Source organism: Anabas testudineus, chromosome 10, assembly GCF_900324465.2.
Source record: "Anabas testudineus chromosome 10, fAnaTes1.2, whole genome shotgun sequence".
Lineage (NCBI taxonomy): Eukaryota > Metazoa > Chordata > Actinopteri > Anabantiformes > Anabantidae > Anabas > Anabas testudineus.
In genome coordinates, this window is record NC_046619.1 from 19,042,111 (window position 1) to 19,070,056 (window position 27,946).

Sequence of the window (27,946 nt, forward strand, 5' to 3'; positions counted from 1 at the left end):
CATGTTAAAATTTGGGGTTTTTTGACCCTAGGTTGAACAAAAGAGGGTTATAGAAGTGTTGCTTTTAAAGTACCACCTAGATCACAGGTGACATTTCTGCCACAAGCTTCTCTCTAACGTTTAGGTCGCCACAGTGCCCTCCCTTTATTACTGTGTACAATCATGTATTTCGTTTGCCAATAACTTTAAAGTTTGCAGGTAAGAAATACAAAGTAAACCTTGAAAACTAAAAGGAAAAGGCTAATAGGGCACATTTACTTTTCATTTTAGTTGAAAAACACTTTTAAGACTAAAAACTCAATGACATAATGCTTTTGACAAACAGCCAAGGTAGAAATATGTAATAAGATTGTTTTGCTGTATTCATTTGCAAAAGCGTTCTTCAGACAATCACCCAGCCTGTTCCCGTCTATAGTGAAGCTCTCTTTCTGAGCCACACAACCTTTAGAGCTGCCATGCAAAACTCTGCAGACAGCTCCTTCGGGTAATGTAGAAAAAGACAATAGGTGGAAACTGCTCTAACCTATTTGCCAAATGGTCTGTCATCTAATGCCCTGGTGCTTCTCTATTGTCTAATCCTACTGCTGAGGCCTCTAAAAGGATACATCGGCCTAATAAGATGAATGGGCTTTGACCCTGGAGCTGCTAAAAGCCAACCTGGCCAATTTATCTGAGTGACCTCTACTCTTGGCAGAGATAGCCCTCACCTCTGTTCGAAGCCTTTAGGCAGGATCAATACCACAGAGGCAAAACAATCCAAAACAAGGAGTGTCTGGAAGTTTGGATGAAACAGCCCATTGCCTTTGTATGACCCTGGATGATGTACCTACATAGCAACAATAACTAATTTCTGTGTTGTTTTTTTTCAGCATTTTTTATTTATTTTGTATTTAATAGGTTTTGGAAAGGACTCCAACAACTGCAGCAGTGGTTGAAAACAACAAGCATAATACGATTTGTGATTAAAGAGTTTTACATCACACAAATATTTACGTTACAGTTGGGCTGTTAAATCAGCTCTAATCAAATCACGTATTCTCAAATCACAAATGGCTAATGTAAAGCAAGACGAGCAGAGTAAATAAATATGTCATCTCCATACTGATTCAACTGTAATTTTATTATGAAAACCACAATTGTGGCTATTCCAGGTCCAGGATTGTAATATTGAGAAGTGCATTTTGAGGGAAAATAAGATTTTGTCAACTAAATTAAGGATTCTGTTTCATGTTCTGTTTGTTGGTGTTGGGTTGTGTTCAACCAAGATAAAAGGCCCGGCTCGGATAGGTCGAGCTAGGATATGAAGAAGACACCCTTTTACAAGGGAATATGTTTTCTTTCTTTGAGCATGAATCAGTTTACATAGTATACAATATCAATCGTTGGCCTCAAATCTATATCTGCAAAGTGCTTAGGTTTGCATTGGTGATTAGATGAATTGAACTGAGAACAGTCTGTTACTTGAGCATCCCCTCATAGTCCGGATACCTAATGCCTTTCCCTGCCTCTGAAGTGACCACAGTTTCAGGATGCTTTGCTCTGGGCACTTGGCCAGAAAGCTTTATGTATTCTGATACCATTCATTTTTAATCAGGACCAGAATATCCTTCCAAACCTTTTGCAAGCTGCCTTTGGCTACACTACTTCAATCTTGTTATATTTTAATTGATTTGGCAGTTCTCCTTGTTGTTGACTGTATATGTTGACTGTTAATATTTCTAATGTTCCAAGTGAGAATTGTAGCACTTCTCATTTAAATGTATTTTCCCTGTATTTTCAGTTGCTTTTCTGCAGCAGAATTATACATTTTCCCACTATAGCATACGTTATAGTGTGGGGACTGAAAATATTGTGTGCATTCAGCACATTTCGCTTGGCTTTCCACTTCGACATGCCCAACTCGTCTATGCCTGCAGTGGAAGGGTATCTTCACATGACTGCTGGAGAGAAAGGACATGAGAGCAGGGGAGGGGAATCTTCTTCTGTGGTATAATGAGTTTGACAATGAAAGTGACACGGCGTCCTCCCTGGACCTTGCTGTGTGATTAATCATAACAATGGCTCACCATTTCCCCCTCTGGATACTGACCTTTCTCCCTTAAGGAAAGGAAGTGTGTCTAGGTGTTTAAGTGTGTGTGTTCCTCTAGATTTCATTGTGCCATCACCTTCTTTCCAATCAGCCCTTGAAGTCCCTCTGTACAACTATAAGTGTGTCCTTTAGCAGGAGCTTTTTTTTCCCATTCACCCTGAAAAGCAAAATCGGCCTGAAAAATGCCCTACTGTGGAAACACTGATCTATTTTATTCTGTTGTATAAACTATTTTAAGGTTGGATAACATACTTAGGTTTTTTTGGAGGGGGTGGGCGGTGGGAGTGACATTAGGCTTGTAAAAATCTCATCACCTGAACAGCTTACAAGGTGATTTGATGTTGCTACTCTAGTGAGAACTGCCAGGATTTCATGCAAATACTGAGTGAGATTATTTTAGGCTTTCTCTCTCATAGCTCAGTACACACACACACAGAGCTAAAGAGTGACAGAAACCAGAGTGACATGTGGAAGAAAACCGAAAGCACGAAGTGATCCTACAGGATTTTAGCTGACCCAACCTCCTGCCCTTGTCTCCCAGATGAGCCGTGGGGATGTCTCATCAGCAGCCTACTTACTGTATTTTTAGTTGTTCTGTATTGGGTTTCTGTATGTGTAGCCCATCTGCTTGACTACTTCAATAAAATATTAAAAAATGAATCCCAAAACATTGGTACTATCAAACGTGTCTTAATATGCTTCAGCAGCAAATGTCCCCTGTTGGCAATTTGACATCTAGGCCAGATTTTATAGCCATTTTATGACACTCTTAATTGTTGTTTTATCTGCACAACAGTCTGTTTTAAAGACAATATAAAAGTCTGATCAATATATGCCTTCACTTGGCAAAATGTTCCTCGATAACTCAAATGCACACATCTTCAAGAAAAGTGGTTAAATTTAGATTGTAAAATGGGAATTTTATGCCTCTATGATATTACTTTAATTGGTACTTTTAACTGAAAGCTTTAAATCAATAAAATGAATGCATACACCATCACTCAAAAGTTTGGGGTCACTTAGAAGCTTCCTTGTTTTGAAAGAAAGACAAATTCCTATAACTTTAAATAGCTCATAAATACAGGGTAGACATTGTTAATGTTGTAAATAACTAGCTGGAAACAGCTGTTGCTGTTTTTTCTTTTAGTTTTCTGTTTTTTTTTTTTTTTTACCATCATCTGATAGCAGCAAAGAGACAGACAGCAAACATACGAGAAGTGAGCAGGATATGCAGCAAAGGTCCCCTGGCAGATTTGAACCAGGGACGCTGCGGTTATGTCGCAGATGCCTGAACCATTCAGCTGACAAAGTGCTCTTTAAATGGACATTTTTGTAAATAGAATATCTGCATAGGTGATCATTAGAAAACTAGTAACTAAACATGTTTGTTTTCAAGGAAAACAATTAAATTTGAACTTCTCAGTGCAAGTGCAAGTAGGTAAATAAACAAATGATGAAAAAATAAGCACATATTTATGTACCTATCCATACTTACAATATATTACATTCTATGTCCCTGTAAACATGTTCATGTGCTATAGAGTTTGTTTATTTATTGTTTTGTATATTGTCATTGATGCTGAAGATGTCAAATCAATTAAAAAAGAGCAAAATATGTTAAAAATATCATCTTAGATTCTTCAAAGTACCTACCTTTTGCTTTGATACCAGCTTTCCACTCTACTAGAATTGTCTGAACCAGCTTCAGCTTTGTTTTAGGTTAATATAAAATGAAAATGCAGATTTAAAGAAAAAAATATAGAAGTTGAATCTTACTGAGTTTTTTCTAACATGTCCTCTTGTCAAGCTGCATACTGTACAATCTGCATCAGTAAAACAAAAGGCAAAACCCCCTGAAAACGCTCCCTACTGCTGTAAGCACATGGTAATAATAGATGGGCATATCAACATTTTCATCGCTGACATTTTTATCACTGTTCTGTTACTCTCTGGATGGCAGTAAGAGGACACTGCTCAAAAAGATTTTAGGAAAAAAATACATCAACCTGCGTCTATAAAGTAAGAGAGACATAAATATGATTTTGAAATATGAAAATTATGGTCCCACTGAAAACTATGGACTGGATATTTTATATTTAGAACTCCTCTGTGCACAGGATACAGCTCACTGCAGGCTACACTTGTGTACAAGTCTCCATCAACATCCTTTACCTTATTAACTCAGGCAAATATTACTGACTATTTGAGATCGAAACCCTTTGATTTATGGTATTGTTTGAGCTAGATGAAACACGCACATGATGAAAACACCCTGAAATCCTGACTCCAGTGAAGTCATCGAGCCACTGTATAAATGACTCAAAGGTTTCCACTGCCATTGAAATGATCCAGTGGAATAATTTGGAGCTAAAATGTGCTTTTAATTGTCCATGTCAAAAAGGAAAATTAGAGGAGCCCAATATAATTAACACAATCACACAATACATTTTTTCACAAAAATTCCTCATACTAATTGGACTGAAGCGTTGAGTTTAGATAAGAACGGTTTGACCATTCGTAGACTTTTAGCACCAATGCAGACTATGGCATAAAAATAGCTGCACCATAGTCTAGAAAAACACGATGAGATGATCCTCCCCAAAAAACAACAAGCAAAAAGTAGATGCTTCACTTTACATTCAGATGAGACAGCAACAGAAGAGTCACCTTGACTTCCAACTTTTTGATTGCCAACATCCAATACAGAGGAGCACAAAGGTCAAAACCACAGCACCATGACAATGGATATAACAAATATTCCTGTGTCCCAAGACAGGAGAGAGAAAGGAGATCGTAAAAGAAAGAAGACATGAAGCCAAATAGATTGGTGGGTTGGTGTTAGTCTGGGGATGACGTCTGCACACCCAGCGGTGCTCCAGCAAGAAAAGGAAAATCTATTTTAGCCAATAAGAAATGAAAAAAGACCTCCATATCCCGAATGCCCTAAACCTCAGGCTGTCCTTTCAGTATTATTCTTACTTTACTTTTACTCTTTAGGTTGTGCTTTAAGCTGTCTGCCATAAGTGGAAAATATAAACTACTTAAGTTTCTTGATTTTCCGCTTTATAAGCAATCAGTGCAACATATGTGTGTCCAAATAAGTCTATTTTTTATTAACATTTCAGGAGATTAAAACGGATCTCCCGATTGCTGAGGAGATACCAAACATACAATGAACAACACAACTGGACCAACATCATAATCCCCGTTATTCGCATTGATATTCATAGAGTATGAAATGGCTTCCTGACTATTTCCTTTCTGCATGGTAATACAATCACTCAATTAGGCTTTGTGATGAAATGAAATGAGCCATTTTCTCTTGAGGACAGCAAATAGTGGTCCTCGTAATTGACAACTGCAGAGTGATTCCTAATCGTAATAACATGTCCTGGAGTGTGGCACGCACAAGCGATTAGACCGAGCCGAGTATGGGCTAAGACACCGCTGTCAGAGAAGCTCAGCAAAGGTGAAACTTAAGTTAAAGGCAGATGTTGCCGCTCAACGATGAGGTGACAGAAAATGGATGTTGGACTGAGTCAATTGCTTTTTACGGTGCAGCTGCATCTCTCCAGACTATGTAACACTAACCCTAACAGATTAACCCAGATGCCGATGTCTTGTCACAACAGTGCTCCTTTTTAGTGGCAAATTATATACACAGCATCACTGAGCATCAGCCTTTGGACTAAATGTGAAACAATTAGTTACTGAATTGATTACTGGATCTCTGTTCAGATAATGTTTTAATGGTTTTCAGCCATTACTTATGCCAAAAAAAAAAAAAAAAAAAAGACCAAGCAAATGCTAGAGTTGCTTTCTATAATTTTATGTCACAGTTAATTGAGTATCTCTGGGTTCTGAACTGTTTGTCAGACGACAAAATAAAATGTGAAGATGTCATCTTGAGCTACACAAAACTGTGTTTGGCACATTTTCCCATAGACTATACAATAAACCATAAACACCCACTGTTTGACATTAAACAAAATATTGATTATTATCATTAATTGCTAAAATAATCATTAACTACTGCCCTATTCTGAACTTTTAAAATATGTAACAATTCAAAAATATTTTTATTATTATCATATATTAGGGACAATATAAATAATGCATTACTGTAATTAGCAGCTATTTCTATAAAAAGTAGTTGCTTTCACACAGATGATGTTAGTAGGAACACTTTCTTTAAAGTATTAAAGGGACATAGTAGCTTCAAGAAAATCTGTTTTCCCTTATTAATATGCTAATTTATACAGCAAGACACTCCAAAGTCTAATCAGATCATCCACTCTGTAGGGGGTAGCCGGGGTGTGAGCAGAATGTTTTTTCACAATGTGTTGCCTTTCTGTTAATGTGTTCACAAGAATATGTATGCTTGCACTCGCATACTCCACCAAAAGGGAAACTCAAACATACATTATGCTAAGGGGGCAGGACATAAAGTAGATATAATGATGAATCTGAATTCCCATACTGGTGGTCGGTTTGTCATTTGCTTCAATGGAAGGATCAAATGTCACCAACCTTTGGTCTCCACAGAAACAGGGCAGTGACCTCCTCCAGGCTTTCAAAACAAGTCCGAAATAGAAAATACTCTCACCAGACTGACGAGCACAACACCTGTTATGACATCTCAGCACGTCACCACCACATCGCGTATTCAACTCAGCCGAGCACTAACAATGTGAGCACTTAACCGGTAGCACTGCCGGCAAGCAGGAAGTGATGACAATAAATGATGGCAATCAAAGAACGCCTCTCGTCTTTTGACGAGGCACCAGATAAAGCTCAGACACCTTCCCAGCTCCCATTAACAAATGATGAAACTGTTGTCTCTGCTGGGTTTGGAGTGTTCTTCAAAAACATTACAGATGGTCAGCCCCTTTGACCAATAAATAAATAAATAAATAAGCAAAAAAATAAACAAAACTAAACCTCTGATGTTATTTATTCTTTTTCTGGTCGGCTTGTGCCCTATTGAATTATGAAAGTGGCGAGGGAGGATTTCTGCCTGCTACGATCAATAGGCCGATTTCACTGTCACAATTCAAGGCACAGATCTGAGACAGGAGTTTGACAGATGGCATGTCACCTTCGTCAGCGTGACGTCCCGCGTGCGCGTGTTTGCGTGTGTGTAAATGTCTGCACTTTTGGTTGATTTTTCTAATCTTTCAGAGATAAAGTGTGCGAAACAAAGTGAGATATGCAACTGTGCGTGCTCGCGCATGTGTACAAGAGACAGAAGAGAGGGAGAGGCGCAAAGTGAGAGAACATTAATACAGGCACACAGAGAAGCATGTTAGAGGGTGTCTGATACGCTTTCATACTCCCACCCAAAAAGCCTCTGGTGCTTGCTGTGCAACAGCACACTTTGCTGTGACTCCTCTACTGATTTAATTAACCTTTTACTGGTACTGCTCGCACAATGAATGTGTGAGCCGTACTCCGCTATAAAATGTGTATGAGTGACGAAATAGACTTGTAACTTAGACAAACGGAAATTATTTTCCGATACATCCAGACACAAACAGACCTGGTCTTGAAGAGAAATGACACTCCGTGTAACAACGTAAAAGTTTTCCCTCAATAACAGAAGGTGCACACCATAGCTAATGATGCTTCATAGGAAAAGATGACACTCTCTCCTAACCAGTGGTCACCAGGCATAAAGCCCTTCCCACCAATGATAAACCCCTCTGACAGTTAATACAGCCAAGCTGAGCTGTCACAAGGTGCTGCAGTGCTGTAGCTGCAGCACCTAACAAGTCAGTGCAAGCTTTTTCACACCCTATTAGGAATACAACTCAACTGGGCCATGCTATGTTTCTGTTTCTTGCAGTCATTCATGTTTTATGAGGGGTATAATATTGATTCTGCAGCTAGCGCAGTCAACATTAAGAAAAAATAATACAAAAAAGAGAAAAAAAAAAAAAAAACCCAAACACCTTTCTTCGTGGCTGTTTTCACTTTTTCACAGCAGTTATATGTTGATGGACTAAAATATGAATATTTATATCACAACAACACATGAAGCTAAACTATTTAAACATTAAAGATACATTGCAGTAAAGCGCTAGCAGTGGGTTGGTATCTGTAGAATGGAAAAACACGTTGACTTCTATCCCACTGGCTTCACTTACAAAGTAAGAACATTTTCTCCATATGAATTAAATTCAAGTTATTTCATGTTGCATGCCATCTAAAATTCCAGTATGACAGAAAATGTAATATGTGCATATTTAGTCCCATTATCTATTTTCAATTTTCCAAAATATTCAAAACAAAAAACAAGCATCCACACATTGCACTGACAGCTGCTTGCCTGTGCAGGACTGAAATACCCAGGGACATCAAGTGACCCACATTCCAACCCATGCATGTCCACTGTTTGTATAATTTTTAAATGTATAAATTCCAGCACAAAGAATGGTTTAGTAGAGAGCGAGGTCACCTTATGAAACTAATTCTGTGTTTTGGTATTTCAATCAATCATTAGTTTTTCAAAACAAATTCTTTGTATTCTTCACATGTCTGCCCACTCTCATAAACACATACAAACAGGAATCCTTTAAATACATTTTTATCAATGCTAGCACTGAATTACAAAGTTGGACGGTATTTAAAATTGATTTTTCAAAACTTTAACAAGTCTTACACAGTGTAAATACATTTCACCATCTTTGCAATTAATTTCACAAAGTTCCTATATAATATTGTTGGTGTGGGTTTTAGTACATTGGTATCTTAATCCTCAGCAGTTAGCTAGATTTACAAATTTCTAACTGCAAGAATTTCCCTTACATTAAATGTTGAAAGCTTCATTTTATCTTACCGCAGCTCAGCGCAAACATTTCTTTTTGAATGAGAGTTCCACTTATAGAAGAATTAGACACCCTAGAGACGTTAAGTTCTAACACTTCACAGCACTTCATGTAACAGCGCTGATATAACATGAGATGGTATGTGAACAAACGTACTCTATGTGTACATGTACTATATGCATGGTATGTTTATCACAGTTCCATCATAAGCAGTAATATTAAATCATTTCTGTATCGTGCAAAACAGGACAGATTTATTTACTTTTATGTACAAGTATAATACATATACTTGGGAAATTACAATTTTTTTTACATGTGAAATCATACATTTTATGTACTTTTTAAATAAAAGACATTATTAATAAAAATATACAGATAAATCTCACATTTCTCTTTAACATTGTAATGATATATTGTAAAGTGTTCCTGTGATAGATTCTACTGTGTGCATAAACAAGATGGTGTCATCTACGGAGATCACGTGCCCATTCTTAGAACTAGGAAAACCAATCAATCAGATGCTCTAATCAATCAATTTTGTTTTCCTAGGGTTCTAACGGTGGCTGGGGAATAATTTAAGTGTAAAATCAATAAAAGCTGCGTAACAGATTTCTTCCTAATTCCTACCTTTTCATAAAAAGTGACAGTTCCATGTTGTGACAGATTTGGTTTAAGATTGATATAATTGGTTATGCTGTGATCCACTGTAGTGTCATGACTTAAAAAAAAATAAAAATTATAAAAAGAATCATTATGACACATGAGAAGTTTACACATGATCTAAATAAAAATGAATGGCACTAAAAAAACAAAACTCAACTCAACCTTCCCACAGCTGGACGCTGCCTTTTGAATATGGTACTTGTGTTAGTAGTCTTTGCAAAGAGGCAAATGCATCACTTCAAAAATTGACCTGTCGTAGTCAATCTGTAATCTGTGGCCTCAAGTGGATCATTTAGAGCCTCGAACCAACTAGATGACCACTCTGGTTTCATCTTTAAAAGGTGGACCTCTTTCTCTCAGATCATGGAGGTTAACATTTGCAGATGCCGCACACTGCAACTGTGCTGAGGCTTAGGTACTTGTCTGTGTCGAACACTCTGTAGAACAGAGCGAATTAGAATGAAATATTGAGTTCATTTATGAATAAGTGGGGCTGAACAGCCCCTTGTCGGAGATTCTGCATGCATATTCAGTTGATGGAAACCTTTGGATGGGTCATTTCTCTTAGCTGCTTCATTAAATAGTGAAAGTCAAAAGTGCAATGCCTCCTGAAAAAAAAAAAAAAAGGGAAAGACCAAGATCTATAGAGGTGGAACAGTAGCAAGGTTTTTCTTTGCTCTGGCTCGAAATTTAACTGATGAAAAAGGACTTTAGCTCCAAAAATAGTTTAACAAAAAAACGAGTTAGAATTTTAAATTACACCACGACTCACATTGTTCTCTCTTCAGCACAGTTTCAGCATATTAAAATAAGGAGCCGTTAGAAGAACTGAAACTTATTAACATCCACTTAAATTAGTTCTTGGGTGTTTTCGCTTATTGTAGTATTAAAAAGGAATGGCACCTGGGATAAAGAGCTAGCAGAGATTGTTTATTTTCCCCATTATGAAACTAATTGAGACAATAGCGAGCTAGAAAAAGCCGCAGTGGTTACTAAGTAGAGCAAATCAGCAGCTTCTTGAGATGTTTCCAAAAGAAACACGAGGGGAGGTATTCCAAAGAAGGAGGTGTGTGTGTGTGTGTGTGTGTGTGTGTGTGTGTGTGTGTGTGTGTGTGTGTGTGTGTGTGTGCCTGCAGTCATGCAGTTGAATGGTGGGGGGCAGGTGCAATTGAAGCTCACTGCAGCACCCATTGAGGGCAGGCTCTGCAGAATGGAGCAATGATTGGTGATATGGTTTCGTGCTTAGCATGTTCAGCAACAGATATGACTGGAGCTGGGCGCTAAAGAGGTGAGGGTTATGTTTAGCTGCACCTCTGTGGTTCGGACAAGCTTTTAGTGACTCATACACCAATAAAGTGTGTGTTGGGCCAAAGCGAAAGCCAGACACTGGATCAAAAACATGGGTTTAAATTCTGATGGCATTTTGAAAAGGTACAAGACTTACTTAGCTCACACCCCCCGGAGACAAGCTCACTATGATGAATATTGCCATTAGGAAAATGACTTGTCTCAAATGTCAGGCTGTAGCCAGTGTTTGCAGAATAAAAACTGATAGCACATGAACACAAGACATTTTCCCTTTTACCCTCTCTTTAATGTTCTTGCCAGGAAAGTGTAATCAACCCCAATTATTTTAACTGCCTGCCACTCTTTGAGATCATCAGTTTCTTAAAATAATTAGAGCTTTACATTGAACGAGTTATAATGGTGATGGCTCAGCCTATGATGACGATGATGCCCAATGTCAGGAGCACTCAACATTATAAAAACAATTTTAAAGCTTTACTTTAAAACATGTCAATCTCAGAAAATAAATCCAATAATATCAAAAGAAAATATTACTGACTAGCATAGGCTAAAAAAAAACACAATGCATTTAAATATAAAGACACTAGAAAGCAGCAATGACAGCACAGATAGGAATCATTTAGTAAAATTTTCAAATGAACCTTTCAGGAAATAATGGTAAAATAAACAAGGGAGCACAAAAATGGCTAAAACAGTGTAAATTTACGGCAAAGCGGATATGCAGCTGTTTTATATGCATTGCCTCCATTTGACGCAACAAAGATTTGCCCTCTTCAAACAGAGAACCTCAATCCTCCATCTCAGGTTTCCAGCATGATCAAATTTGCACTTCAAACCATTGTACCCATTTAATCAGCCATTGTGCATGCCCAGTCAACCACTGCAGAATTTCTAAGCAAAATCTCAGACTGAGAAACACAAAGCTAGCTTTGATTATACGCTAGCCCATGGGGAAACTTTATCAAACTCCTCTGCTTCCTGTGGAGAAGGACCAGGTGACTAGCAACTACTCAATCGGAAGGCCAAATTCTTTTCCGCATGCAGCAAGGAATCACGCCTTTGATCCAAAGAAAAGGCAGCTGCAAATGCCTCTCCAGATACCAGCCCCACCAATCGCGCTTCCACTTTCTTCCACCAATCAGGGCCTTGTCTCTGGCACCAACCATAATCCAACCTACTGCTGCTTTTTCTGCTTAATGATTTCTCCCCTTTGAAAAGCAATGAAAGCATGAGCTGCAAACAAATACGCTTTTTTAGATAAAAGAATGACAAGTGTGCCCTACTCACCCATCTCATTGTCCGATTTATTGTCCATTTCCGTGTCAGTGAGCGTGAGCGCCGAGTTAGAGCGACTGGAGAGGCATGAATTCTGCCCAGACTTTGCCCCTGTTCCCCAAAGAGTCATGGTACGTTCCGGTGATACAGGTTCATGGTTTTCTGTAGCGACTGGTCCTCTGGAATAGCTGCTGAGTGGGTGGGAGAGGCCCGTCTCAGGGCAGAGTGCCAAACCTCTGCGAACCGATGGCTCACAAATCCCGAGTTGCCTCAGCGAAAATGTCTGCCCTGTGAATGACAGGAGTTGTAAAGTTAACAAACCAAGCAACAACGCAGTTAATGGCCGAGAGCAGAGCTACTTAAAAAAACACTTAACCTAAGAGCATGGTGAGAAGAGAGGGGATGGGGTAATTGTTAAATTAAAGCCTTAACAACATCCTCCCAAGCTACTTAACACTCATCAACTTATCAAGATGCTCAAAAGCATTTTATTAAACTGAAATAAGACCAGCTCATCAAGAATAAAATGACATTTTTAACAATGTCTAAATTATTTAGACATTTAAACCCAATACAAATCAGCTGCAATCAAGGTTCACACATGAAAGGAAAATGTTATCCTTTGTTTGTTTTTTATAGTTTTCATGAACCATCACAAACACAGTTGACAATAAATTACAGTAAATCATTACTGTGAATGTGTTCTCTTCACTTATAATTACTTAATGGTCTGGTGTTGACAAAAAATTATATAACTAAAAGATTAACACAAAATAAAAGTATTTTATATAAAGACACAAGCATACTGCCACTAAACAAAACGTCACCTCACTGGGAGGTCCCTGAATTATTAAGGATTTATACTATTCTGTTTTATTTTGTATATTTTAATTAAAAGCTACAATATTTTAAGTAATGCACATAAAAATATTCTTGTTTTCTGATCATTTTGACATTAAACAAGGTCACTTGAAACAAGATTATATAATTAATTAACTCAAAACTAAAATTATTTAAGCTCAAACTCTCCCAACCTCTAATTTTTATTATATTTTATTTGTATTGTATTTTAGATTTAAATGACAGCTGGTAAACCAATGTCAAAACATCTAATTCACAGAAATTAGGGATCCTGCAATAATTTTCAGATTTCAAGGTCACACGTGGCAATGCTATAATTCACAGTTGAGAAAAAGATCCTCATGATCCCCTTAAGTAAGAGTTCCACATTTAAAAATATTTATAATGTACATTATATTGTATTAATATAATTTAACAGAAAATTGATTTAATTTTAAAAGCCATCATTTGAAATAATCATTAAATGTAGTCTTTAGACTATACACTCATCTATAGAAAATATGTTCTCCTTCCTCTTCCAGATGAATAACATTAAATCTGACATTTACTGTGATGATGTAAGAAATAGTCATTAACGTTAAATGCCTGGATTTTAAAAAGAAATGAAGAAAACTAGCATTCTTCCCACAACTTCATCATAATCCCATTAATTCTAAAATGGGCACCAATTAGCACCAAGAAAATGTAAGGGAGTAATGGATAGATTTTATAATTGCAATCTTATGAGCCAAAGGAGTGCCATAAAACAGAATAAATGGCTCAAACTTTTTAATTACAGAAATTAAAGCACTTTCCAACAGCCAATTAAAGGAGAGAGTTATTTACTGAGCATTTTTTCATATTATCTTAACATAGTCCAGCAGGATATGAGCATTTCATAAGGTCACAGTAGCCCACTGGATCACACCCAGTGAGAGTTTTGTCTGAAATTCACAAACATAAAACTAGACTGTGCCACTGTTTGACATTTTTTAATTGTGTTTACCACTGACTAACATACTGGCATTGTAATGTTATTTGTTGTCAAACTTGCAGAGATTAAATGGAAGCTAAAAGTGTAAGATGGCTGAATTTAGTTAACACAACAAACAGCAAAATGCATCCGTTTACTAATGATGCCTCCATTAAACAGAAAATTAACACGGATATAAAGATTTTGTTGTTGGTTGTATTTAGTAAATTCTAACAAACTGGAATCCCAGATTTATTGTCAAAAGTGCCTCTTTAGATGTACAAAATGAGACTGTAAAATGCAGTTAATACAGAGGATTTTCTTCATTTTGAATCATAATTTTAGTAGCCAAGGACACCAAACCGACATATGTTGATGATATGACCTTAGTATGTCTTCTATTTATCCAGCAGCCTTTCATAACCACTCCACTTAGCTCATATATGGAGATTTGCCTGACAAACATTGACAAATCAGTGGGACGACTTGAGTAAACATTTGATCTTGCTAACCTGGCCTGCTGTACTCTGCACTTTCCTTGTGGGCCATCTCCTTGACTCTGCCTCCAAACAGCATTCGTGAAGGGTCATGGTCAAATGCCTGGAGCGTCTCGCTGGAGCTGTAGGATTTCTGAGTGGGTACGCGGCAGGGTCCCTCCTCCCGGTCCGCCGAGGAGGCTGTGTATCGGCGTTCCCGGTCCTTGTCTCTCTCGCAGTCTCTCTCTCTGTCTCTCTGGCTCTTGGACAGCGAGCAGAAAGGCCGCTGCTCCCTCACCCGTTCCATGCTGCCTGCATGCTGGGTATCCAACTCCCTCCCCTTCACCACAGACGCTCTCCTGAGACTCTTGCCACTGGATTATTTCACTTGTTTCTCCCCCTCCTCTGGTTGTGACTGTGGTACCGATTTTCCCCTCCTCACTGCTGGTTACTTCTTCAGTCCATCCAGTCTTCTTCCAACTCTACCTGGAGAAGGAGAGCAGAGAGGAAGCACAGAGCTCAGATAACACTAATCCATCTGCTTCATCTTCAAAAGCACACACTTATCCCCTTCTCACTGCCCCACCCCCACTGCTACCTCCCCACCCCTTAAACCTCACCCATGAACTCTTGTCATACATGACTTCCCACTCTTAAAAGAAGATCACCTTCTTATTCCGCCTGTTTTAGTCTTCAAAGTGTCTCCGCAGTATGTTCGTTTTAGAATTTTTTACATTTTAACATCGAGCAAAAAGCAAATCCAAAAACACTCAAAGTTCACACAACACTACAACCTTTCTTTAAGTTAAACATTTACATTTTTTAAGGAGATTTACAGATTTTCTTATGATCATTTTAAAATCATTCAACAAGTCTCAATTGTTGGTTAAATAGTGCATAAAGTTAAATAAGTCACACATTACTGTAGGAAGGAACTTTGAAAAGCTCCTACTACGCTTTATTTATTCAATTTAAACTGTGACTCACACAAAATTAGAAATCTGACCCATGATACAAATGTTAACCCAATGTGAGATTATACAGAACACGACAATGTAAAGACAGCATATTACTAGGCAAAATGAGAAATGTAAAATATTTTTATTTGCAGCTTCTGATGATTAAATACAAAAGCATACACTATTCTTTTCTTACTTGCTTGGTGTATTTGAGATTCTTGTTCCAACACAGTCAAAGTGAATAGAACTTTATTTGAAGTACTGAAATATATATAGTACTCAAAAATTCAACAGGATTTTTTTCTTTCCGATCCACAGAATATTCAGCCACCAGATTTCATGAATGGGGACAATTTCTTCCGTAGGGAGTAGTGACAATTAAAACTGTTTACACACACACACACACACACACACACACACACACACACACACACAGACAGATGTTAAACTCTTTAACTTGTTGAAAATTCAAAGAAGCCTCTCCCACAGGTAAAGGCAGCGCTTTAAAATATGGACAAGGGGAATGGAAATGTGACTAATGCACAAAAAAAAAAAAAAAAAAAAAACCTTGAGTGGAATGTGGATGGGAGCCCCGGTGTGTCAGAAGTGTTTATTACCAGCCATTTTCCACTGCCTCCTGAAACACACACACTTGCATGGTGTCACACATGCCACACACCACACTTTCATTTCTCTCTTGGCTGAGCTGTAAGACTAGAGTATCAGACTCCTTCTTTCCCCAAATGAGATCTACTTCGTTTCACATCAAGCATCAAAACCTTCCAATGAAGCCAGGATAGCGCTGTGTCGCGCTGCAAGATAACACTGGCCCCAGAGAGACTTTCCCAAAAAACCGAAGAAGTCGCGGGTCAAGTACAGGATGCAGGGATAATGAAAATTGTGAGTTGTTCTGGGCCTCTTCAACTTATTTTTTTTACCTTCTCCGAGTTGCTGGATATCGGTGTGTTCCCTGATGGGCTGAGATGCAATCAGTGACAAACTCTCTTGTAACCCTGACACTCAAGTCTAAACACAGCCCCACACTCTCACACACACACACACACACACACACACACACACACACACACACACACACACACTCTCACACACACACACACACACACACACACACATTTTACAATGCCACAGGACATCTCACTCACATCTCATCACTTTCGGGGAATTGTACACACCCGTCAAGATCGGCAGATTAATGTACAGGATGAGCACAAGCGGACACGCCCCTAAGCCTCCCTGATTACCATTCTTGTCTTCTTTATGGACTTGCAAAGAGATTCCCCGTCTGAAAAACAGCTAAGGCTATAAGTCCTACCCACTGTGCCGCTAGCCCCCAATATAGGAGGAATTAGATTTGTGTCCTAATCAGTCATAAGCCCTTGAGTGACCACGCATACCATCTATAAACATTCCTGCTCGACTCTAAGGACCCAAGCATGCAATCTTTTTTACAGCTCATCAGTGTATCCTGCTTGTACACAGGATATGCACACGGAGGGACACTATACAACAGAGACATTCACAATAGTTTAAATTATGTGCAAAATGTCGTAGAGTCATAAAGGCGAGAAGAATAAAAGGCAGTCTTTCCTTGAATATGCAAATCGGCCTTTAGTTACCCAACTGAGAGTGCAAGAGTGCACACACTAACAGACACCAAAATGTAAAAAGAGAAAAAGTGCAGAAAAGTCAACACGAGCATGTGTCTGATTAAGTTTTTGGAGGTAAAAATCACGAATTAATTTAAAGCTATACTCTATTTTACCTTTCCTGTATCACTCCCCTCTACATTTCCTTTTACCTTTGATCATACAGTTGAATCAGGACAGTCACTCACCCATGACCACTCAGTGGAATAGTCGACACTGCAAAATTAGTGTCACACAGAGGTGCTCTGGCGAGCCACTGAGGCAGGGAAAAAGGCAGTTCATGATCTATGCTGCACAGCTCCATACACATCCCAACGACTCCCATGCCAGTTGAGTACAGGCCCCCTGACACCCAGTACTGTCCTACACTTCGGCACTTCTTTAAAGCATAAACCATAAACCATCTGTATAATATCATGTGAAGAAGTGCGTTCAAGTCTGACTGACTCTTCAGGGCTGTTGGAGAGACTTCAAGGATCTGAGTGAGATCTACTTGTTTCATGTCTGATTAATAGCATGTTATTCATCAAAGGTAAGTGTGGCTATGTTTTATGCCTCCAGCTTGGGGATTTGGAATGGGTGACCAAAGAAGAGAGTACCCTTTTTAAGATGTCTTAGAACCAATAAGCTGTTTTATACAAACTTCACTAAATAACAAATGACATTCAGTATGGTTCATAAAAAATGCAAACAAAAAGGATTTTGATGCTTTAATCACGAAGACCAACTTTCTTCGCTCTTTTAAACTGATTAGTCGTCTAACTAGAGCTGAAACCAATAATAAATTTATTGATTAGTCAATTGCCAGAAAAGTAATCTTATGGCAGAGTAAATGTTAGAGTCATTAATCAAGGAAAAATTCCAATAACTGTCTGGTTCCAGCTTCTCCAGTGACCAAAAGATATAAATATATAAATGTTATATTGGGTTCTACCATTTCCTTTATAATTTTCTTTTACATTTTCTATTCATTTTGATTAGTAAAGACCATTTGTACCAGAAAAAAATAAAATAATTGCAGATATAGTCCCACAAATGAACAAATCTACATTAGAAAACTAACTGACATTAGTTTTTATTATTTAAATGTTAAATAATTTGAAAACATGACTTAAAATCTTAGTTAGTTCTCTCAAACACCTACAACAGTCAACAATCAAAACCTGGAAGGATTATCTCTTACGGGTTCTAATTGATCCACGGATATACATCACGTCTTCTTGAGCCTCACACATTTAAACGCTCAACAATTATTTGCTTTTTACATAACTGTAAATAAAGACATTTGCTTTCAGTCTGTTCAGACTGAAAAAACCCAACTATTTACCAAGATCTTAGCTAAATAAGTAATTTTAAAACATCACAACAACAACACCACCAACAACAAAAATAATAAAATAATAAATACTCAACGCACAAAAAGATAAGTCTGGGTAACAATAATAATTACTATGGAATCATAAATTCCCATTGCCACGATATAGTGGGTAAATTGTTAATTTTTAATGAGTTATCTGTTCTGCATTTGGGTCGATTCTCCTATTAGGCTATAGGAATAACGTTTAGTGTCTGACAGGTGTAAAGCTAAAACAAAAAGGAGAAAACACCTGCACGGACTGTATAAATGAGGGAGCTGTGATAGTGGAGCGTCGAGCGTTAGCCATTTCAAGATGAGGTGACCTTTCCCAACGAAACACAACCTTTTCCACCATTTGAAAAGTTAATTTTGCCAACCCTCCATTTTAATGTTTCCTTCATTTGTGTCTTTTAGATGTGTACTATATCCTGATCAACATTTATAGATATCAAATAAGGAAAAGATAATGTGGTAGAACATTGTGCCATAAAGTCCTAATAAAGAGCTCTGTGCAAAATCAAACACATTCACAGCCTTAAACTGAGCTGGCACACACTCCTGACATCAGCACACAAAGTGTTTTGCAAAACAGGACTCGCTGCCGCTGACCAGAATGCTGAAATGGCAACTCTTCACTAAGGCTTTGTTCGGTAATTATATTTCCGCAGGGCTGCTGTACATATCAGCTCAGATCTCCCCATCGGTGACCTCTGTAAATAATGGTAATAAAGAGCATACTTGTCGTCGCTGCTGTGTCCCTCCAAGACAATCCACCTGTCACCAAGTGCCCTGGCCCGTCCCCCTACCTCCCCCCTCCGCATCTTGTTGTTGGCCATTTGCCGGAGCACAGATCAGACGTCTCTCAGCCATGGGGAGTGTGAGTGGTTGATGGAGTATGGTTGGTGGAGATCAGGGCTGGCTCCCTTTAACACAGCCAGCACCTCCAACAATAGCCGCCTCTGACAGCTTTGCATAATTCATCTTGTTGAGTCTCTCTCTCCCTTTCCTCCTTGACGCTTCTCTCCCTCTCTCTCCTCTTTCAGTTTCTCTTCAGTTCCTCTTCTTTTTTTTTTTTTTTTTTACTCTTTTCTCATTGCCTCCCGGCACTTGGAGAAGAGGAGAGGGAGAACCAGGGCAGTGTTCCATCAGATGCTGCCTGTTTCCCCCTGACACCAATGATTTTGGAGACACAGGAGTGTTTGTCTGCAGCACGTTGCCCAGACTCTGAATTCTGGATGCCATCTGAACCAGATTGTGTTCGTTCTTTATCGAGGCTCAGTGCCTAAATCCCCTGCTGCAACATGAATTGTGGAACTATTACCTAAAAATAATCATCAATCATAATCAAGAAAATCAATTCTTCGACCCTTCAATGTGTGACTTTTTAAAGAATCAAACCAAAACTACTCAATTAACTTGTATTGTCCTATACAAAATATATTTAAAGGATGATTTGGTGCAGTTATTATAACATGGGGTTTCTTAAAATATGTCTAATTCCTGACCATATAAGAGAATATAAAATACAAAGAAAAACAGTGGGGAAGAGACTATAGAGCAAACGAAATCATGACAGTATTTACCAGCAATTAAATTCCAGTGGCAGCTATATCCTTAGCATACTTGGTGACGAATGAGCTTCTTACATTCAGTGAGACTCTTAGGAAAGATGATGAAATCCTGCTCCACGCCAAGTCTCTTGTCTCAGTATATGATGCAGAATATTCACAAGTGGAGTAAAATGATGCAAATCTCTAATACGGCCAGATTGTTCCTCACTTTGCGATTGGAGCTTCATCCCTCATAGTTTCAGCTCATTTAAAAGACAAACAAAGCTACAGAAACTATGAAAAACAAATCACGCCACAGCTGAGCTCAAGTCAGTGTTTTGTTTTGTTTCACTTTTCTTCCGTTACTGGTAAAATCAGAGCGGTCAACATCTAATCTAAACCATTTTATTGTTCACTCTTCTGTCTATGTGTGAATTAAATAATGAAAAAAAAAGGCATCTGTCAATGCCAGGAAACAACATAATAAGATGAACGGGGATGTTTACAAATCCCCCAAATAACCCTTCACCAGTGACAGTATGAGTTTTATATTCATTGAATCTTTAGTGGGAAAACCGCAAGCACAGCCAAAATGATTTTTTTTTAAATCTAATTGCTAGGTGTGGACAATTGGAATAGCAAAAAGCAGGATTTTATGATGTTTCTTCTGCAGTACATCCCTCTTTCTTAAATGGTAATAGTGGGCTATTCAGTGCATTCATACATGCTCCAGCATTTATCTGTATCCAAGGCTACTAGTATTGAACCTAGCTCTTATCAAAATAGGCGCTCCCTTCCATATCACACAGCCAATTACACTAGACGGTCTTAATTCAATGGGCCACACTTTGCTAATCTTTCAAATTGGTATCACTGCAGTGTTATTTCACACAAGGGATCTAAGGAAATAATGATGTTCATGTACATTCACTTAATTGAGAATCTTGCTCCATGGTGTCAACAACTCTCTTCTAATGCTTACTCATAATGAATTGACTCCATGGTGTGCAAAACATAAAATCACCTCCACAGACCTGTGGCAATTCGCAGACAAATCCACAATCGATCCATTGTTACGAAAATAAATTAAATTGCAGCGATACCGCAGCTGTATTGTAATGAAGCTACACAGCAATCACAGCGCCGTGGAGGGTGATCGAAAGAATGAATTCCACATCGTACTGTATCTGTCCACAACACATCAGGTAAACAAAAGCAAATGGGCTGGAGACCTCAAATAATCCTGAGGAGGAAAAAAAGCAATTATTGCAGGTAGTTTATTTAGATCAGCAGAGGTGCCTTTTAAATGATAAATTCTCAATATAATATCAGCCTTGCTTGACGGTCTAATCTAGACATCTGGAGACATTATTGTAGCACTTCCGTAGCTTGTCAATAGAGAACTCTGAGAGGTAAAACATTACTCAAAGTGCATTTGAAATGCTGGGAGCGTACAAACCTGGCTACCAGATACACGTAGATTCAAACGCAGAGAGATATCTAAAACGCTGACATTGGGTGTCATTCGAATGCATCTCACATGAATGTACAACAAACTAAGCCTGCCTATTTTTGCATGTGCAGGAGCAGATGGTATGTACACAGCAATCATAGAAAAGTGGCAGACAACTGAAGAGCAAGAGTGGAAGCTTCAATACTGCAATGGGAATGCAATACTCCACTGCTGCTGCAACTGCTGGAAAATAGGAAATCTGACCAAATAGAGACTTTTACCTACAGCGCCGCTGTAGATGTACATGAAGAACGGTTACAAAGGGAGTCAAACATACTTTGATAATATGAAATTAGGTAAAATACAAATTATTGCATGCAGTTGATCAAATTTCTGCACTTGACAGAGAATAATATATTGAGTGTGTTTTCTCTTTAGGCATGGTGCCACATAAACCACACAATACATAAAGAAGAGGGTTTTATCCTCCAGTTGTCAGCATTTTAAGGAGTATGTAGGTCATGATGGCACACTATCAGAATACTGAGAGACTGCAGGCCTTATTAAAGAAACATCAATCTGAAAATTCACCAACATGAAACCAGGGGTGAAACTTAGACAGTCTGCTCTGTGGCGACCAACTTCTGCATGCACACCGCTCTCCACTGGAAGTCAAAGACTGCTGACCTGTATACATTACACCGAGTCTGAGGCTCCACTTTTACACTCTTCAATAGTCTGACATTCAATATTTTTTCCTTTTTCACCCTGCTGACAATAAAAAGACAGAGGAAGTGTTGCTGGCTGCCTTCCCACATGAGCCAGCACCTCCTCCTTGTCCCCATCATCGCTCCTCGTCACCCACTGGACCTGCAGCTTTCAGCATCACAGAGTTCGCGTCAACTGAATTATTGAGGCCGTCAAGCAGCTTCATCGACAAGCATAGCTGACGCCCAACTTCCCACTGGGCTGTCCAGGAGCCACAAAAGACCAAACCTGAGGCCCTTGGCAGTTTGAAGCTATTCTAAGAAACCTCCTGTGGTGCTAATATTGTTTTGTGCAATAATAGCAAAACAGTCAAATGCGTCTGTAGAAGTTTGTCAACTTAAGGCTTCGTCCGATGCAGGAAAATGTTTTTAACTTGTAAATTCTAAGCACATCAATACTTTAATGTGAGCTAGGTAACGTATAATATTGACATATACGGCAAATCTATTGATGTGTACATGCTACAGCCATGACAGAAAGTCTTTGCCATGTAATGCCCTTTAACTGTCTAAGGTCTCTGACTTGGAATACAATGTCTGTATTTGACGAAGGCGTAGCCTAGGCACCTCGCAGGTATTCACTGAGGGTAATTTTCACAAGCAGAGAGCACAATGAATTTCTATTTTGTTCTCCCTATGACAGAACCAAGCACATTTCAGTTTGGCTCTCCCCGCCAGGCTCAGCCCAGGGCACACACAGAGAGTTGTACTGTTACAAAGTCAGGCCCACTCCTCAATCGTGCCACTTGGTCTTGACCCAGAAAGTCCATCAGAGCATGCTGAGCCATAAATGTTAATCTGTAGGTTACAACAGTGTGAAACGGTGCAGCTCTCAGAGCTGGACCAGCAGGACAGCATCCTGTGGCTAATCACAGGTGGCTTTCATCTCAGTCTGCTTTGGCCAGAGAGCAGCAGTAAATGTTTGAAACAAAACCAAGAGCTGTCATGCCTGAATATTTGCTTTTCTAGATTTTAAGCAACCTATACACAGCTAAAGAATGGCTTCAGCTTCATCATAAACAATTACCGCCTCAGCTGTTTAGTCCGAGAACACCTACACGCATAGATTATCACCAACACATTTGCACGGCATAAGATGCAGAAATCAATTTATGCTATGCAAAACACATTAGGTCATGAAGTGAGCCTGGAATAGCCATGAGGCGGGTACAGACGCAATTCCCTTGAGAACACTCCTCTTTCCTTTCCAATCAAAATGCAACAGCAGGTATCACATTATACCGACATTTGAGATGGAAATACCACATAAATACATCTTTGGGTTAATATAAAACTATTTATGTTGTTAGCTGACAGTTAAGCTCGAAGGGATCCTCACTTTAATTGAATAAAACACGTTTATAAATTGGGGAAAAATAAAATATGAATCCGGCATAATTGCACATACGGTCCTAACTGCTCACGTGCATACCATGTTTTTTTTTTCCTCTTTTTCTTCATGCAGCATAAAATGTAGTTAAGGACCACAATGGTAATGCATCAAGTGCCGTCACTAAATATCCCTACACTAAGCACATTTCAAGAGCATCCTAGGTGACTTTAACAATAATTTGGCAACTTGCAGGGAAAACCTTTTTATTTATTTTTTTTGCTGGGGTAAACTTTGTCAAGTTGCATCGCTGTGCCAAACCAAATAATCCACTGACCTAAGGTCATTAACAGCAAATATACAAGTCTCTCTGCTAAGCCTAGTTTCTCTACCTATCTAAAGATCCTAAATACATCATGGCGTGCTATCCTTTCACGCAAAACTATTTATCATGATGTCGGCAACTCTCGTGGGAGGAATGGGAAGATGCAGTGAGAAAGAAAACAGGTAAAGAGAGTGCAGCACACAACAGCCAGTCAGGCCGTGTGTTAATAGTAACAGATTAGAGGGCAGCAATTATGTAAAGTAAATATGACATGGAACCGATCCGTCGAGCCAAGGGAACTGTAGATAGTTTGTCAGGCTGCATTAACCTTCACATGTTTGTTCTGATGTGTTGAAACAGGCAACTGTGCCATTCTGTTTGCCATATCAAATGTTCTAATTCATAAGGTCATCTTTCGAGCCACTGTCGGCATCCACAAGTAATAAGGTGAGATATTACAGGCACAGGTCTGTGCCTCGACTCTCCCTCTACATCCTTCGGATCTTTTATCTTTTTCTTACTGATGGAGAGGAGTCATTTTGATTGCCCCTTAACAATCTATAAAACTGTTTAGGGCCAGTATTCAAGCCGGCATTATCCCTTAAGGAGGCAGTTCTCATCACACAGAATATTAAATTCTCTTCAGGAATTAAAGAAGGGAAAATTACTTAAGGATACGAACGTGGTGTGACAGTGGTGTGTACACTTCTAATATTTCTGAATTAATTTGATGATCTTTGAGCTCCAAGCACAGTATAAATCACCTCGAAGAATTTCATGCTTGCAGCTTCATCAGAAATTGTAGTCACCTCCTTTCATTAATGGGATTAAAGGGCAATGAAGTTTGAAGCTGAGGCATTAGGCTAAAGCCTCAATAAGAGGTCACAGCAGACAGCCTAAATGTCTAAGTGTTTCATTATAGTTTATACCAGACAACTAGAGAGGGAGAGATCAGTTTTTTTTTTTTTTGTGGAGTTGTGCAAAACGTGTCGACAGCCTCATATTCACCAGAGTACTGTCTCGCTCCAGGTGTGTTTCTGAAAAGCGTAAACGCAACACGAATCATTCTTTAGGATTTTGTCGCAGTCTCCAGAACACAATTATTATTTTGTGATGCCTAATTCAGGAAATTCAAACTCAATTATTAACAGCCCCAATGAAAAAAAGATAATCAGAGCTTTACTCGCACTCTGGTGCCTAGTACACAACCACATGTTCAATATCGCCAATAAGTGTCACTGTAATTCTTCTGCAGCCTGGCAGAAAGAAGAAAGACTGTTTCTGTGGTAGCTTGCAGTTGTTGGTTTTCTTGTCCTTATGTGGACCCCCGACACAGCCAAAGGCTAAGGATTGAGATGAAAATATTGATCACTGGGAAATTTTTCACAATACACTTGCGACTTTAAACCCAACAAAACTCAAACGTTACAATAGTAGAAGCACATGTTATGATTTGCAGGCAGTGCAACAAGCCTTTTAGCCAACTTCATACAGCAGGGCCTGGAGTGCTGGATTACTTAACTATTCCAGTATTTGTTAGAGGAAGAAAAGGAAACAGAAAATAGCCTCAACCGCTGCAGTTCCTCAGCAGCACTCAGGACAATAGCCATAAATCAATTTAGCTGGACAGATATACTTGTCCTTCTGGGCGATCATGTGAACTCAGACGCGTGTGTTTGCAGACTGGGTTTAAACCTCATCCATGCCACAGTGAAATCAGATCAACATTTCTCTCTCGTGCCAAACCCGGAGACAAGCCACCATGTTATGGCCGAGACAAGAAGAGAAGCCAATTAATCCAGCTAACGTCGAAACGGCTTCTTTAATTTACAGGACCCTGCTAAAAAGTAAAATCAAATCACAAACTCCATGTTGCACATACCTCTATTGGTTGTCAAGCAATCGTCTCTCTCTCCTAACGCTCAAAATACAAGCCTGAAATTTGATGCTTCTGCGGGAGCATGTCTCATCCAAAGGCTTTGAATCCAATTGCAAACTTCCTAGAGGCCTCTTTCAAATTTAGAGGCTTTGATGAAGTTTCTCCACCTTCTGCACCTAAGGCTGAAACCACAGATTCGGCACAGTTTAGCAAGTGTGTGTAAGCTCATTGAGACTTGAATTATTAGTGGATTGACTGAGCTATAGCTGTAGGTGATTTACAGCACATGTGAGGCTCTCAGGCTTTTATATTGCGTTTTATGTGCAGATAAATTCACTTATTGGAGCAAAGCCATCTCACAGTGTCAGGTCTTGGTCAGAGGTCTTGAGGAGGACACTGAGGTGAGAGGTGATGAAGATTGAGAGGATTACATTCTTACTATCATCACTGATGGGTTTAATAGCCAGCAAAGAAATCCGAGTTTAAATCTTTCAATTTCATTTTCTTTCTGTGCCTTTTTCTAACTTGACATTTAAAAAGGTCCCAGACCCTCAAATCTGTAGGAGCCCACAATTAGAGGATTACAAATGCACTTACTTTCTCAAGAGCATGGGTGACTTTTCTAAACTACATCTTTTGGGATGTTGAGCTTGAGATTGGGATGAATTTCCCGAGATCTGAGCTGCTCAACACTTGTTCCCATTAAAGCAGTCACTCACCTAAAAAAATCACTGGGTATAAATAATGAAACTATGGTCTAAATGATGTTCATCAAGGCACTGATGGGAGATCCAGGTTTGGATCTTGGCAGGATTCCGGCTCCACATCTTGTCAGGGGGACTTTGGGATATTGCAACAGAGCGTGCGGACACCATTACTGAACCGGGGCCACCGATTGTGTCGTTTGTTTAAATTACGCGGCTGACATCCGTTAAAAGTCAACGCAAATGATCAAATATTGAGCGCACACTGACCTGCACGGAGCTTCAGCGAGCCCGAGGCGGCGGCACGTAAACTTCCAGCGGTGCGCTTTAGTCCAAACTTGCAGGCAGCGGTGGGCAGAGTGCGTCGCGGCGTCCTTCTCCCCACAGCCTCATGTGCGATTTGGCACAGTTGTAGTTCTTCACAGTGGGTTGTTTTTTCCCCCCCAAATTCTCCACAGAAACCTCTTGGCTTGGCGTCACGTTAAAACCTCCCGTTCCCGCTTCGGAATAGCAGGACGCTGTGCGGCGTCGTGGTGTCAGGAGCACAGAGCTTCAGCTGGCAGCTCCGTGTGAACCGTGTCTCTGCGCAGAAAGCTTCCCAGTCCTCCCCGTGGCTCGGCTCAGCCAATACTTCCAACAATGCAGTTGTCCCTTTACGGGAGGCACCACAGTTGTCTGTTTCCTGTCGCCCAGCAGCGGAGCAGGATGCTTTGACAAAAATAGGAAAACTCAGTCGGCGAGGACGCGGAGCTGCAGCAGCCGCTCAGCTGCTCTTTTGTCCGAGATGCACTTGTCAGCTGATAAACTGCGCATCCCGTCGCGCTCCTCGGCGTCGCTTCTGGTCTGCCTATCAGCGGTGGGGTAGCGGTGTAGGCCGTAAATAAAAAGGTGGGTCAACTGTGACCTCCACCTGCTGAACAACCTGCAAACAACTGCACTTGTGGGTAAAATGAGTTTTATTAATAGAATAAAAACTCTCCTATATTAACTTATTACGCACCCACACTAAGACTGCGTCCTGTTTGACAACAGTGTGCAGTCTATTACAGACTAGAAGTTCAGCTCCAGAAATTCAAGATGAAACAGAAGATGATTTACTCTGAACCACAGCATCCTGCCCCCCCCCCCCCCCCCAGCCTGCTCTCTCCACTTCTCTTTCGTAGCCTATTGAGAAGCAGCTCATTAAAGCTTACCTATGGTCACACGCTGCTGCCATATAATTGGCCAACGCTCAAATCTCCAATTTCTCACCTTCACTCTGACAAAAGGAAGGAGAAGGGGATAGACAGACTGATGTAAATAAATGTGTTATTTCTCACTGAACACCAGTAGCTAAGGGTTATTCAAGCTGTTAATTAAACTGTTAGATAAACAGGAAATGTCTAAACGACTTGGTGTTCAAATTAAAATGCTGCTCCTGGACTGGCAGTTGAATCCAGGTCGATTCATATTGTTTAGCTCCATCAACCATCTGTAGTTTAACTGAACAACTGCAGCAGGGGTG

General features: G+C 39.5%; 1 protein-coding gene across 2 annotated transcripts in view; it reads right to left on the reverse strand.

The window, feature by feature from the left end:
- The window catches only part of si:dkey-237h12.3 (teneurin-3), a 130,197-nt gene extending 103,084 nt beyond the window's left edge, over positions 1 to 27,113 (reverse strand). For both annotated transcript variants that reach the window (XM_026358623.1, XM_026358624.1), the window contains exons 1-3: positions 26,713 to 27,113; positions 14,488 to 14,937; positions 12,175 to 12,450 (exon numbers count right to left, since the gene is read on the reverse strand). In XM_026358623.1, the coding sequence (XP_026214408.1) occupies positions 12,175 to 12,450; positions 14,488 to 14,758 (547 nt within the window). In that variant the 5' untranslated portion in view covers positions 14,759 to 14,937; positions 26,713 to 27,113. The remainder of the gene's footprint in view (positions 1 to 12,174; positions 12,451 to 14,487; positions 14,938 to 26,712) is intronic.
- Positions 27,114 to 27,946: the final 833 nt, after the last annotated feature.